The following is a 16,646-nucleotide window of genomic DNA, read 5'->3' as shown; positions in this document are numbered from 1 at the left end:
TGGGGGAAACCCAATTTTCTCTCCCTCATACTGGAGAAATAAAATGGTAGGCACTGAAAAGTCAGAACTGATATATGAACTACTGCAGTCTTTCTCCATACTTACGAATGGAAAATAATTGTGATCTCTTGGATACCAGAGAGTGGTAACTACTGATAAATGCAACTTTAAGAATAGTATTACAAACGGTGTAAACTTGTCTTCACTCAAACCTTATAGTGCTCAGAAAGAATCAATTAATTTTAGGCTCTGATCCTGCAAATACCTAAACACATGAGTAAATATTTACAGGATCAGGGCCTTAGTTTGTACTCAGATAGGGAGAGATAGGTATTACTGATATAAAAAAAAACTAGACCCAATACTCAAATCTACTCTATAAATTATGGGCAAATTTCATCCTTGTTACTGCTAATTCTGTATGTATTTCAACAGTACTAATCAAGGTTATGTGCTGTAGTCTATAGTACAATTAAAATAAAGTAGACTCATACAAATATCTTAACAATAGCTTCTGTAAACGTTACTTTTATTTAAAAAAGCACTCAACTTGAGGTTATTGCTAAATTTACTTTAAACTTTTAAGCCTGCATTTTAGACCAATGTTAACTTCTTTAATGTTTGTTGTGTTTAAATAATTCTTACATGTTATTTCGGAAAGTATCTGAGACAATATTCACAAAAGCATTCTTTAGTCTTTTTATTGTCAGTCCACTTATTCAGTTTGTATATTCATTGACACAGGCTGTTTTACACCAAATGCTATTTTTTGTGGGATAAATTTGTTTTATGACTCAGGGTTCAATTTTTAGCTTTAGCAGGTGTCTATAAATGAGAGTGTTGTCAAACAGATATATACTTGCAGAACTTGAGGTTTATTTTCCTAATTATGAAAATGACAGGCCTGCAGAATGAAAATTATTCTCATTGCTTTCACACCAAAAGATATGCACAGAAGGAAGTTCAGACTGTTTTAACTGGCATACAGTCTATAAACACCACAGTGAGTAGTGATCCAGTGTATTTACCTACTGATGGGTGTTTGGCCGCTAGAGTGAAATACACTGTCTAGGTCTTGGTGGACAGGCATCCACATTACAACTGGCACCCTGGTTGAGAGTCTCAAGCAAGTTGCTGAAGATTAAATAGCTATTGAGAATGAACTTTTTTTTCAACCTCCTCAGAGGTGGTGGCCTCTGCAGATCAGGATTGAAGTACAATGCGTGTATGAAACAGTGCCCAGTACTCTTTAATATGCTTTACCTGTTCTATGGATACATTACCGGCTAAATCGGCACCACTGCAGTTGATGCAGCGGTGTCAATTTAGCGGGTCTGGTGAAGACACGCTACGTCAATGGGAGAGTGCTCTCCTGTCAATGTCTGTACTCCACCTCCCCAAGAGGAAGCTATGTCTACAGGAAAGCATGTCCCATTGAGTGTAGTGTAGACACTGCTATAAGTCGACTTCAGTTACGTAACTTATGTACCTGAACTAGCGTAACTTACATCGACTTACAGCGTTACTGTAGACCAGGCCTCAAGTTTCCAGGGGTGTCTGTGGAAATGGCACTTTTCACAAGCTCTAAGAATTCATTTTGTAAATAGACTACATTCATCACGTAGAACAACAAAAATACTACTTTTGATTTTGACTAGTGTAGAGTGAGTTTGTTTTCTCAAGAGTTATAACATTTCAAACTTAAGAGTAACACTTAAATTAGACCTCAATACATTTTCTATTCATATCAGATTTGACAACATTCATACACAAATGCAGTAAAAATAAAACTATTCTGAAACGTAGAAAGAAACACCCCTGTGATTAAACTCTGATTAAACAAGCACCTCATTTCATTCTTGTGATGTAGGTCTTTTGTTTAGATATGTAACTTCACCATGTAAATAAGTCAATTAAACCACATTTGCTATACTTGTAAATATCTTTCCCGCTTTGTCACCACATATCACAAAACTTTTTTAGTGCTATTATGCTTATTATTTTTACTGAGAAATAAAGAGACTCAAACTTTATTTTATTTTTTAATAAACCGTAAGGTTGAAATAGTTAAAATAAAAAGAAACAATATATCAAAGCCAAGCATTACATTTTTGTCTTTGTCCCATACCAGGTTTTAGAGGCTTGACTTACTACTGAGTAACGGCCTTGAGAAGAGACCCATATTTTAAAATGCTGGCATCATAGAAACAGAGCATGTGTAAAGACTGGCAATGGCTTAATACCATCTATTTTTAAACAGATGAAATAATCTTCATAGCTCATTTAATGTGCTGCCTCCCTTGAAGTTTTTTATTTTGCCTCATTAATAGACAAATTAAATTATACCAGTCCCTACAAGCCTTCCTTTTATACTAATGCTCTACAAAATATTTGCTCTCCCCTTTGGCAGTACTTTGAATTTCTCCTGGATATTTAGACACCTTCACTTGAGAAAATTTGAAAGAAATCAGTCAAAATATTGTGGAGAAAACGCCAAACATAAATGGAAACTAGAATCCTTCAACAAAATCGTCCAGCCATAACTGAACTATATATCCATTCTGAATAAAACAGAGGTCAACATATTTTTTCAGTTTTTTAATCCCCACAAATTCACAGATTAAGAATGTAGCTATTTCACTATTCCTTTCCCCCTTTGACTTTCCTTAATTGTATTTCCTCATTTACGTACACTGTTAAAAAAAATCCTGTTTGTTTCTATTTTACTCTTGGTCATACTGACTTTTTCCTTTAGGGTTTTATGGTTTTTCTGTCCTCATTTTCACTTTAGGTCGATGCTGTTTCTCTCATTTCTTTGTGTATGAGTTTGGTTTTTTTAATCAAATACAGGTAAGTGCTCCTAAAAAGATGACTGGGAGGGAGTAGTATGAGCTATAAGGACGTTTGCAAGTCAAAATTTCAGTAATAATTGCAAATATTTTCTCTTTTTTTGAGAAAATAACATGTTTCTTTATGAAAACATTTACATGACAATATGCTTACAACATACTCTTGGTCTGCAGCAACCAAGAATAAGCAGACAGAGTAATACGGCTCATGACAAGATGAATGCAATATAAAATAAAATAGAAAAGGGTAGGATCGCTGTAGCAACTGCAATGATGTAATGTAATAAAAATTTACAAAAATTGGAGCATGAGCTCCAGTAACCTATAAATATATTTGGTAAATTAAGCAAAATCTTATTGCAATGAGATTATAAAATTTTGATACTTCATGTGCTGATTGCCATGGGACTGCATTAGGAAACTGAACTCACAATGAGAACTAGCTCAGAAAAGGATCTATTTTCCAATATTCAAAATTGTTCAAAAACAGTACATCTGTTTATCATATTGTGATTTGACCAATTTTAATCTATGGGAATAAATAGAATGGTATGATAATCTGCAACATTCTTTTACATTTTTATTGATTAAAGAAAAAATTCTCTCAGAAAACATTTTAAATTATCAGAAGAATGCCACAACAGATCCTCAGCAAATTATCCTACACCATTACTATTCCACTGAAAACTAGTTTCAATGATAAACGTACACCAGGGTATATTTAGTGACAAACTGCATATAAATCAAAAACACTTGCAGCTAAGTTGTGCATGTTCTTAAATGACAAAATATGTTCAGAGGTTTTATTTAAAAATTTCTCACTGCTTGTTATCAAAGTTAAAGATAGTTTTCATACCAATTGACATACTGTAAACTTATGAAATTCCTATTAAAGAAATATGGGTTTACTGTAACCTGATCTTTTACAAAAAGTTACTAGAAGTTATTGATAACATAATTTCTCTTGGTATCTAATTTTCTAGAAAATTAAACCAATGTTTCCACTCTAACCAAAGCTGAAATATTGTCACGTTAGGAAAAACCCTTGTTTATTTGTTAATCAGAAATACAAATCAAGTGGCACATATTTCCATTTGCTCTTCAGGCTAATAGTTTCAGCTTCATTATATTTTACAAGAAAACAGCAGACTTTCAGTGGTCCTGTAAAGTCTTTCATGTCACAACTGAGGTTTAATGACGGCAGTGGAGAAAAGCAGTGGTGATGCAAACTAAGACCAGCCCAATTGTCCTTATCTAGTGATGGGATCTTTTTTCCTGTTTGGCTTGCAGCAGTGAGGTTTTTCTGGTCAGGTTGCCTCCACCAAGCCTGACATAAGTAAAAGGTTGACATGCCCTGGTAAATCCAGCCTGAGGATAATCCTTATATCTGATACAGCTGATTCTTCAATCTGTAGGTTGGGGAATAATACTAATGTGAAGAAAATTATCAGGATAGCTCATATGTTCACTTAGCCACTGTACTGGTGTCTCAAGCATCGGCTCAATTCCATGAACCATCACTTGATTCTTCTTTTCTCCATCTAATGCAAAGAAAAATAAAGACCACTAATCAATAATTCACAGTTCAAAACAGCTTTAAGTTTACTGTATGCTGAAAGTCATTGCAGCGATAAAGTGATTAATGGCTTGCTACTACAAATTTAACTGAACGAAGAGCAGGAAACATTGACATGGAGAAAGTTGAAACTGCAGTTTGCATCATCTAAAACAGAAACTGAGTTAAAATGAATTCTGAGAAATTCTGTTACAGTGAAACAATGAAAGTGTCCATTACTTACAGTTCTCTCCTACAGTAATGATTTGTTCTTAATAAAATTATAAAGACACCTCCACCTTCCCCAGCTACAGATATCACACTTAAACATCTGCTCAAATGGCATGTCTTGCTTTAGTTAAGAAAAGTATAGCTATCAAAACTAAAGAACATGAACCCCCAAACTTAATAGTTAAACTAAAATTTTCATGCTTTTATAGGGGTTCTACTGAAACAGAAGTAACACACATAATAAGCCACTATATCTATTTCAAATAACTGCAATATTTCTGGAGTACATTTGTTTTAATAAGAATTAGTAAATTTAAAGACTATGACAGCATTATCAAGAGTTACTCAGAAAGTTAACTGAATTAGTCCAATTTCTCACTTAGTTTCATCTATTGGGATAACTATGCTAGCAAGTGATTCCTAGTTCAAGAGGGATACAAGCTAAGAATATTTCAATTCTCTTTACTTATACTTGTCCTGAAGGATAAAAAAGCTCTGATCCTTAAATTTAAAGGATGGGAACCAGCTAAAACCATGACCTGATGGCCACATGCTGAGTCAAAACTAGCTTTAAAAAAGCTAGACAGATTATTTGAGTCTTGAAATGAGAAGTTAGATAATTTGAGATCTGCTTCAAAAGGTGGTTAAAGAAAAGAAACCAGTGACCTTTTAATGTTTAGATGCCACATTCAGACATCCTTATACTATAGGAATCTACCATAGAGAAATCTGTACACAGTGTGCACAAATGTCACTGCCCTCCCTATACCATCAGTTACAAACCTCCCATTTTCCCCACAGAATTGGCTACAGAAAGAATGATTGTGCCACCACAAAATTTATGCAGAATCTAGGAAATGAAGGCAAACTTGCTGGCTCTGTCAGGCTAAGGGATGGTTACAACATGGTTCCTAATACATAGCATAGATAGGATCTTAACTGTGTTTTGTAATAAGGATAAAGCCTTGCCAACCCTGTCATAACATCTTCTGATAGCTGGTTTGCATGGATATCTCTGTCCTCACTACAGTTCAAATAATGCTAGCAACAGCTATGCTTGAACCTGGTTGTTGCTAGCATGAAATTGGTTTCATAAGCTATTAGACAGGGATTCTTGCCCAAAGTACTGCATTATAGATTACCTACAGGGTATTATATATCCCATTTTGGTTAAAATAGTTCAGTGTTTAAAAAAATAAAAACCTTGTCCACGTACAAAGAAACCACCCCACAAAATCCTTGATTAAACACATTACTTTAACCTTAGGCCTTGGTTCTACAAATGCATGTCTGCAAGTAGTCCCACTCAATTCAGTGGAACTACCTATTTGCATAAATGTTTGCAGGTTTGGGGCCTTATTGTGGACAGTGCATAAAATGGGAGTGCTGCCATTTTAAAATAAGATACAATAATTCAGACTAACATACATTTTGCTGGGTTTGAAACATTATCTGTCAAGCTGTCATCAATATACAGGGCTAATGGTACATAAGAAATGATAGCTTGCACTAACCATGTGTTTACAATGGGAAGGTGGGATGCTTTTAATATGGTTAAAATAAACATTTCTTACCAAATATTGCAATATTTTTTACAGCTTTCAAAATGCAGCTTCATTACAATATCCTTTTGGCTCGTTACCTTGCTGAAGAAATTATTTTATAGCAAAATTATTTATTTTTAGGAAACAATTCCACCTTATTCTATATTAAGTGTTATTTATCCAAGGAGGTTTTTCTGGAGTGACTATTACTTCTGGACTTTGATGCACTGGTACAGCGTGACCAAGTCACATAGCTTGAGGAGCAAATGCATTTGGCTTGAGTGAAAAATGAATAATGGGAGCATGACCTTTCATTCCACAAACCAGTAACCTATATTGTTCCAAGATATTTGGTCATGGTAACATAGAATATTTGAATATTCAAAGGGGACCTATAATATTAGTGTTATTTTAAATATACTTTATATATACACTTTATACTTAAGGTCAATCATTGTTTATAAGATTAAGTTTTCTTTCCCCTTTTTTTCAAGCAAACATAAATAAGGGCTACCGTTTCATGTTTTCCTCTATTTAATCAAATTATAACACAATTTGTAATGCTCAAATGTAAATAGTAACAAGTTTTATTGCAGAATCAAGAAGTAGGACAGTGAGGAAAATGGTTTTGACAGGTTTTCAATAGTAAAAGGGAAATGTCAGAAAATATGGGCAAAGCAAACTGATTTTTCATATAAATTCTCTATGATACAGTGCAAATATCTTCAAGTATTTAATATAGTGACAAAATGTCTCCACAACTAGATATCTCCAAAACAATAATTCATAACTATAACATGTATTTACATAGCTGTCAGTCCTATTATTTTTGCATGTATATGATTCTAGTGAGGACAAAATTGTAGATAAATGTGACTGGATTGAGCCAAGCAAACTTAGGGCAGGTAAATAGACACACAGCTCTACCTCTTGGCTCACATCTGCTAAAACTCATAAAATTTATGATACAGATTCTCCAGTCTTCAATGCTTTAATAAATAAAGATTAAGAAAAAAGAAACAATTTAAGGATGTTCCACAAACTAAGAAAAACTAGGAAATTCAAACTTAAGATTGATATATCATCTTCAAATCACTCCATTGAAAATTTAAAAATCCCACAAGATATAACTTGTGTGAATTATTCATTCTATCAATTTAAAACCTAATTCAGTTTCCTTACTCAGTTCATCACAAATTAACATTAAAATAATTAATTTTTTTAATTAACTTCCATGCAAGAATATGAACTATAGAGGAAAATGGAAAGGTATTAGAAACTTAGCAATAAATGTTTCATAAAAAATTATTCACTGTGTTTGTACACAAAAAATATTCTGCCTGCGATCACAACATTTTACAATGTTATTCAGATAGCAGGCAAAGACTTGTTTCAGGCAGTATTTGGAGGTAATAGCTGCCAACCCAATTCTCCCTTCCTTCCTTCCTTCCTTCCTCAAACATCAGTAAAGCAGCAACACTGAAGTAATGAGCATTAATTGGACACACCAGCCAGTCAATACTTCAGAAGTCAATATGTGCAATCAGACAGGTAAATTAGGACTGACATGGCTTATCTGAACCCACCTATTGTAAACCGCCATTGGCTAATGACATTACAGCTGCAATTTATAAGCTAGATCACCCTTAATGAATGAACTATTTTCAACTTCTTATTGTCAGACATCACAGTCCAAAAAAACAGAGATGAAGAGAGAGCACTTAAATCAAAGCTACATCAAAAAGTCTCTTTTAAAGGAAAACTCCAGTAATTTTAAACTCTTAGATAAGTAAATATTTTTATATGATTACAGGCAACATTGTTAGGGGGGGGCCTTTACTATAGGAGTTTACATTATAAGCCTCTATTTTCAATGACTTATAACTTTATCAAACGCTAATCATTCAGATAGAAATTTTTCATGAATGGTCTCTGCCTCAGGTTGAATTTTTTCCCCAACCCTTTTTGAGACTGTGGTTAAGAAAAAATACGTAGTTTTGTAAATGTTACAACATTTTTTCTAATAATTTATTTGAAGATCTTTAGTACCTCGATAGTTTTGAATAGGGACTTAAAATTGGCAAGGTGATTGTCCTTGAATAGGAAAGTCTTTTACTGTCCTGTGAAAATCCACAAATCTAGATCTGGCTGAGACATAAACCTCTAACCATCTCTTTGTTAGAGACTTGCTGTTCAGAACATTATATTTGCAGCAAGCATACTACCAAGCCACATCCTACTCTCTAAGGGTATGTCTATACTACACATGAAGTTGTGATTGTAGCATGGATAGACAAACCTGGATAGTTCTAGTTTAGACAGAACAGGTAACAACAGTAGTGTAGATGTGGTGACATGGGCTTCAGCATGGGCTGGCAACCAAAATACAAGCCTAATGGAAACCCTGGGTACACAATCTGGTTGCTAACCTATGCTGAAGTCCATGCTGTCATATCTATACTACTATTGTTACAACTTCAGTTGCAGAGTAGACATATTCTAAAGCAGGGATCCCCAATGCTGTGCCCACAGGTGCCATAGCGCCCACCGGGGCATCTATGTGTGCCCACCTACTGGCTGCCGGACAAGCAACTGCCGAAATGCTGCCGCAAAGCGGCAACTTCAAGAAGCGTTGCCGCCGAAATGCCGCTGATTTTCAGCGGCGACACTTCTTGGCGTTGCCGCTTCTCGGTGGCATTTCGGCGGCTGCTGGTCCTTGGCGGCTAGTCGTCCGGCGCCCACCACACAAAAAGGTTGGGGACCACTGTTCTAAAGGCTGCAAAATACCTTTTTAGCCTAAGGGAAAGTGAGCTGGGCTAGGAGCCAGAAGACGACCATGAGTTCTAGTCTCTGCTCTTCTACTGACTACTATTCATACGTTTGTATACTTCACAGTCCTCATTATTGAGGAAAGCTTCATATTCCTATCTTACAAGGCAGGCCAGGCAGTCTCTCTCCTCCTTCCTGACCCCGTCTTACAGATGGTGTAGCATACAAATAAATTATTTCAGAGACTATTAAGTTTACACAGTCAAGCACTGTACAACAGGAAATTCCAGAATTAAAGTTTCTCATGCAACTTTAATATGTGTATGTATATACTGTAGAATGAAGTAATCACATACTATTTATCCTACCGGCCTGCTGTCCTATTTAGTGCATGGAATGAACAGTTAAATGGACTGAGAACTGAAATGGCTAGAAAGGTGAATCCATTAACCCTGTCAGAACAATACTTAGATCCCAAGAAAGGTGACAGATCTCTGATTGGGAGGTATATCTTCATAAGGTCCTTTAGGAATCCAGCTACTGTAGGTGTGTAAATATGAAATACCCCTGAACTGGAGGGTGCAAAACAGAGATGACTGCTATGTGAGCCCCCAGGGAGCTCACTGACAGTCCAGAGTTCTTTGAAGTATTAAGTATGTCTGATATCTGTGCCAGGAATGGAGATAATTGGTGCTGTTGCACCCAAAGCATAAATCTCTTCCATTTAACAGCATAAGTATTCCTCTCAGAACCTTTTCTACTGTGAATTATAATGTTTTGTGCGTCAGGATGCACAGATTTGCTCCACAGAAGTCAGCCAGCAAACATCCATGCCATGAGATGCAGGAAACGTGGATTCAGATGGAGGATTTGATCACATCTCTGTGATATCACATCTGGTAGGAGAAGCAACTATACTGGAGGTTGGATGTAGAGATTCTTCAGTACCTGGACCTAAATTGTCCCAGCCACATTGGAGCTACTATAATAATTTCGGCAGAGTCCTGCCTGAACTTTCTGAAAATGCTTGGGATTAATGGAATTGGAGGGTGAAAATACATCAGGCCTGGGGACCATGTTATCATAATGGCATTGGATAGGGATACCTGACTTTGTCCCACTCTGGAGCAGAATTTTCAACACTTCTTGTTTTCTCTGGCAGCAAAGAGGTGTTTGGATGGATGACACCACTTCAGAAACACATATTGTATTCTGTTGTCATTTATCAGCTACTCACGTTCGCTTGAAAATTGTCTGCTGAGATGATCTATTAGCATATTCTGTAATCCTTGCAGGCGGTACTGCTCTCAGGGTAATTTTCTGGTGGATACAAAAGTTCCACAGACTTGCAGCCTTCTGGCAGAGTGGATATTGCTATCCCTGGCTTATTTATATAAACCTGGCTGTAGGGTTGTCTTTCACAATATGATTTGTCAGTCATTCTAGAAGCTGGAGAAAAGCTGGGCACCCAACAAATAGCTCTTAGCTACAAGACATTTATATGAAGTCCTGCTCCCACAAAACTTGTGTTTTAAAGTTGTTTACATGGGCTATCCATCCTAGTGTGACGGCATCCGTTAACACAGTCTTTGATAGTAATGGAGGGGGTAAAGACATCCCTTTGCTGACTTGCTACAAATGTAATGACAAGCCTTTTGGTGGAATGTGTACTAATATATCTAGGTAATATCTGCTTGGCTAATATATAGACTTCAGCCATACTTTCATGCAAGTAAGGTAAGGTCTGGCATGCTGAGTTGTGCATATGCAGGAGGTTCTCACCAATGTTCTGGGGTAAGTTTCTAGGTGGATGAATACATCTAGCATGGCTTGAAATCTTTCCTGTGGTAGATAAAGCCACTGCTGATGTGGAGTCCAGCATAGTTCTTATAAACTCTGTTCTTTTGATGGAGTCAGTATTGGACTTTTCTCCGTTTACTTTCAGGCCTAGGGAGGCAAAATGATGCAGAGTCCTTTGACCAGAGTCTGTTACTCGTTGATGCAATGTTCCATGAATGAGACACTGATCCAAATATGGGAACAACTGGTCTCCTTGTTTCCCGAGATAATCTGCCACTACCACTAGGCATTTCCTAAATTCCCATGGTGCTGTCGATAAGCCAAATGGTAGCACCCTGTACTGATAGTGGGAACGGCCCACCTGAAACCTCAAATACCTTCTCTGGGTAGGGTGAACTGCTATATGAAAGTATCCTGGAGTCTGAGAGCTGTACACCTTGAGTTTCGATCTATGGTTGCAATTATTGAGGCCATAGTCACCATCCTGAACTTGAAGGTGTTCATTTATCGCTGATCCACTATAGGGCACCAGCAGTCTTTTTGGGAATCAAGGTAACAAGAATCAAACCCGTTTCCTGGGTTCTTGAGGAACTTTATCCACTTCTTTGAGATTTAGAAGTGATTGCACCTACTGAACCTCAGGAGATGAGGTTCCAGAAAAGGGATGGGGAAGGTGGGTGGGAGGGGATCTCAAACTAAATGGAATAGCCTACCTCCTGATTTACAGGATCCAGTGGTTCACAGTGATGGTGCTCCAGAACCCACTGAAATTATAAATGATTCCCAAATTGAGGGGCTATAACTAGAAGAAACAAATGAATTTGCATGCCATTCCCAATCAAGAAATCAAATCTGTTGCCATGATGAAGACTAATAAAGCTCCCTTGTGAGGTGGAGAAGGGGATCTAGCTCTGGACTGGGAAGCAAACCTTGGTCTTCTGGTGTGGTACATTCCCCACATAACTCAAAAAGACCAAGGATATGGATAGGTGTAAGGGGAAAGTCACCAAAGGGGAAGATATCAGGGAGTAGAATCCCCCTGAGTTTCTTTTACTAAGTCCAAAAAAACCCCACCTCAGCTTTTGACTCCCCTTGAACCTCAGAGGAAAAGAGTAGCACAAGGCCCAAAAAGGGTCCCTCTAGCACTGATTAGTGCCTCAGGACCACCTCCACAGCATCCCTTAAATCAACTGGTACCAGCCTCTTGGCACTGAGGCACCCAATACTGATATCCCTGGTACCATCTACTTTGGTATCAATGCCATCGACTCACCTATCCTTGGCAACAAAATATTTGTGACTAAAATCCTATATTGTGTTGAAAGACCTATTGTGTCTCTTCGGTACTGGACTCCCCATTATTAGGAGTGATCAAACTGCCTCCTCTGGCATCAGCGGTACTGACCAAAGCATAGTCTAATGGAGATTCCTGCACATCAGCTGATACAGCTCCTCCTCTTGGTGAGGACTACTCATTTACCCGCTCAGGCTCTAAGGGAAGTAGGAAGACTTGTTAAGAGTGCTTTAACTTTTTCTTTATTACTGTGTGTTTAATAAAATATTTTTAGTAGTGCTTGCTACTATGGGAGTTAACCACCTATAATAATGCAAAACCCGAACCAAACTGAACTGTTTAAAATTTTAGAAGTTTAAATAAGTGTTTTAGAACGCTTTATACCTTGGTTGGGCCCAAGACACCACCCCTACCAACACAACAGTCAGCCACACAACTTCATGCACATATCATTTTAAAAAATAATTTTAAAAAGTTTTCACAACAATCTTTTCTTGTATCCCTTCTCTCAGAAGTATGGAATCTCTCCCCTAACCGTATGCTGCCTTAGCTATTAGTCCTGGATCACTGACAGAATTAGAAGCTTTATACCCTAGATACTCCGGAATCTCCCCCAAACCATTACAGTGGGGAAAAAGCACGTGTTTCTCGCTTGAATAGAACGTACCTTAATACTTAATTAACTACAACATCATTCTTGCAAAAAAAAAAAAATGTTTAGATTTTTTAGAGGTTTCATAAATTTATAAAAACAATTTCTCTTCCCCTCTGAATCCTGTACAGCTGACTTCATGGATCTAGGTCAACCTGAATACACAGCCAGGGAGCTAAATATACCATGGATCCATTTCTTTAGCTAAAATATTTTTTAAAACAATTTTTGTATAAATGCTGGTATAGATAGAACAAATGCTGAGATGGCATGGTAAGGTTTTATTAGCACTAGTTTGCAAGGACATATATAGCTTCATCATTTTCAACAATATGGGTTATCCCAAACAAACACAAAGCAATAAAACCTCCCATACCATCATGCCATCAAATATTCTTTATGAATATGTATAAAAAAAAAAAACACACCTACTTCCCTCCCCACATATGTTCTCTCTCTCACACACACACACACACACACACACACACACACACACACACACACAAATATGTCACACTCACTTCAAGAATGCTGGCAAGGAGTTTATTCTTAACCGCAATTATTTTTTTGCTTAATATTTGTTAAGCTACCATGTTTAAAATCATGGATACAAGCATGCTTTAATTCTAATGTGTGTATTTTTGATGTACTTTTCAGCTAATCAAGTAACGATGACCATTTGTAAGATGCCCCTTTGTAAGATGGAAAACTGGATGGATTACTTGCATTGCCAGCTAAGTGAAAATATACCAAATGGTAACAGGGGTTTACTTATTTTCATCAAAGCAGAATAACTGTCTAGTTTATCTTCAAGGGTTAATAAACTCCTCAGAGTAGGACATTCAAAAGTAATTATAGTAATAGGTTAAAAACATTTGCCTGCAAGGTGATGGGAAATTTATACAGAACAAAAGCCTAATGGTTACCATGTCATGTTTATACCTTTTCATATTTAACCAGAGAAAAAAATAAGCTGATTTGCCATTTTTGCTACATTATATTACATATAATACTGTTCTACGTTCTTTAACAAGTTCTTAAATTGACAAGCAAAGTAGAACAGCAAATGGAGATGAGCTATTCAATTAACCTAAGAGAGTCTGGTGAGTTTTGTTCTGTGTCTGACAAATTCTTTAACCTTTGTAAAAATCCAGCTAATTGAATCCATAGATGTGAAAACCACAGGCTGAAGTCTGTACTGCATACATCATGCTGAAGGATTTCTGCCTCAGCCATGGCGGTAATAGTCAGTGAGGTCAGGTCAAAGAGGGTTAAACCAAGTCAGGATATAGCCAAAGGAATACATCAAACACGGATTTTAAAAGGGCAATTAATCTTAGACAGAAATGCTTCCTGGGGAATGAGATCTCAATCTTAAGAGCACACTACATGATGTAGCAGTAAAAATGTACATATACAAGCTTAGAGAGCTTTCATCCTGTGATCACAAACAGAAGGGGAGTGCTGTTTATCAGAGAAATACAAACCCTTTCTAAAATACTTACATTAACTTCTTCCGGGCCTGAACTTATTGGGAAATAAATGCCTTAATGAATGCATAATATAGTTTGCACACACACATCAAGTATCATTTTCTGTATATGGACTGCATGTATTTTTGCACTGTTACTGCCTGAAAATGTTTACTGAACTCTGCAATGGCAAAATTGTTCCAGTTATTCCTGAGAATTTAAGGAAGGGTGGGTGGAGAGGTATAAGGTAGCTGCATTACAGATCAATGGTAGCTGCTCCATAGTTAAGATTCCAAATGAGTTTTCATGATAAGCCTTACTTTGGTCCTTATGCTCCTTTAAAATCTCCCAAAAAATCAGCTTCAAAGTTAGTAGATGCCAGACTTGAACTGAATCAGATAAATGATAAAACTTAGTTCACTGAACTCTTGTAAGCAGGCATTTATGTTTGCAAAAGGTAACAGGATTACAAAGCAAATCTGAAAAGTTAATATTTTTAATTAGTAATGTTAGGACTCATTAGCTCTAGGAAGCTTAATATCATCAAATGACTGCTTGAGACCTTAGCTTTGATGTAAAGAGAAGTGTCTAGCCTTTTTTCACAGAAATAGACTTCAGAATGCACGCCATTCATGGGAGAGGCCTGTTATGGAAAGGAGGAGAATTTTTCCACAAAAATGAAATTAATCAGATAAGCTATTAGTAAACTGAGACACTTAAGATGGTGGTGGTGATCAGAATTAGAAGATTGTTCTAAAGCTATGATGTAGCAGAGAGTGAGAGACAATAAAAGCTATGTTTAATGGATTGATCTATTCCATGGTAGTCATGAGGTTGTTACCTGCTCTTCCCACCATTTCCCCTGAGCTCCTCTTTTTCCAGGACTCTCCCTTCATTTGTTGATTTCTTACCATAAGGGGCTAACTTCCTATGATGTTCAGGGGGCCTGCAGGATATGTAAATGTAGAAGGAGCAGTGGGAAAAGGAGAAAGAGGAGGGATGCAAAAAAGAAGCATGAGGCTCAACATCAAGGGGTGCATTACACTCTATAGACACATTAAGGGACCTATCAGATTCCCTCCTGAAAACCATGTTGGGTCCACAATTCCCATATCATGCTCTAAGCTTTGGCATCTTTTCTGGAGGCCCCACCCTCTGCAAGCCTCATAGGATTGTTGCCTTCTCTCAAAAACTTCAATACGTTCATTGGGGAATCCCTCACAATCACCTCTCCCCAATTGTCAGTCTGTGAGGCCCAATGCAGGGTTTTCAAACTTTTCATGGTAGTGACACCTCATTCAAAGTAAAAAATTGTCAACCCCCTTTACATTTTGTATTCTCATAGCAAATATATCAGTGATGATAATGCTAAACCTACATAATTTATTAATGCGTTTTGAGAGATTGACAGAGAATATTTAGTCTTGACAGGTAAGGGTGTGCAAGGAGTAGGAGAGAGAGGATTTTCTTTGCTTTACATTGCCATACAATTTTCAACATCGCACAACCCCTCTGATTGACTTTCATGACTCTGTTGAAGGTCACAAACCACCAGTTGAGAAACATTTGCCTAACAGATAGGACACTAGGCTGGAACTCAGGAGACCTGGGTTGTATTTCAGGCTCTGCCTACCTGCTGTGTAACCTCTGACAGGCCACATCTGTGCCTCCATTTCCCCTCCCTCCTTTGTCTATTTTAACTGTAAGCTATTTAGGACAGGGACTGCATGTCTGTACAGCACCTAGCACAAAATAATCCCAGTATTGGTTGGGGCTTCCAAAAACTACTATAATAGACAAATAATAATTAGTGCTTTTCAGAAAAATCTCAAATAGGTTTGTAGGAATTTGTAAAAATCAAAATGTTCCACCAAGACAGTCTGATTTCCATAAAGTTCCTTTGGAAACTAGGGTGTCCAGGCTCTGCGGCTCCTGGCCAGATACCAGGCAGATTCCCCCAAAGCGAAGGCTCCATGCCCTTTTCACAGAGAATTTCAAAGTTTTTGATTTTTATTCCAGTTTGGAATGAAACTAAATTAGGAAATAGCTAAATCTTCTGTGAAATGGAATATGTATCTTCACCCATCTCTAATAATATGAGGCTTGGCAAATCTTGCTGTGCCTGAAGAGAGTCATTGGCCCTCTGATATGCTTAAACAGAATAGGCTCGAAACAGACAATAAGAAAACATATTGTCTGGCTGACAATAAAATTTAGCTCAGGGTTGAACACGTTTCCTAAGACCTCTCAAGGGGCTGCTCTGAGGCACCCTATCCTAAGCTTCTCATCTCTCCATTTCCCCATTGTCTTGTGCACAAGCACATACCTCTGAAATACTCCTAAATTCCATAGACCTTAGCAAAACTGCTTGGTGAAAGAGGAAAGGTCAGGAAGAGGGCTGGGGTTCACAGAAGGGAAGAACTCCCCAGTAATGTTTATCATCCTCATAAGCCTTAGCCTCACTGGTAACTCACCATTCA

General features: G+C 37.3%; 1 protein-coding gene across 9 annotated transcripts in view; it reads right to left on the bottom strand.

The window, feature by feature from the left end:
• Positions 1 to 2,029: 2,029 nt before the first annotated feature.
• ATG5 (autophagy related 5) overlaps positions 2,030 to 16,646 on the bottom strand; it is a 147,672-nt gene continuing 133,055 nt past the window's right edge. For all 9 annotated transcript variants that reach the window (XM_034765955.1, XM_034765948.1, XM_034765952.1 and 6 more), the window contains exon 8: positions 2,030 to 4,390. In XM_034765955.1, coding sequence (XP_034621846.1) covers positions 4,254 to 4,390 — 137 coding nt within the window. In that variant the 3' untranslated portion in view covers positions 2,030 to 4,253. The remainder of the gene's footprint in view (positions 4,391 to 16,646) is intronic.

Source organism: Trachemys scripta, chromosome 3 (genome assembly GCF_013100865.1).
Source record: "Trachemys scripta elegans isolate TJP31775 chromosome 3, CAS_Tse_1.0, whole genome shotgun sequence".
NCBI lineage: Eukaryota > Metazoa > Chordata > Testudines > Emydidae > Trachemys > Trachemys scripta.
Note: the sequence above shows the minus strand (reverse complement) of the source record. Positions and strands in the feature narration are given on the sequence as shown.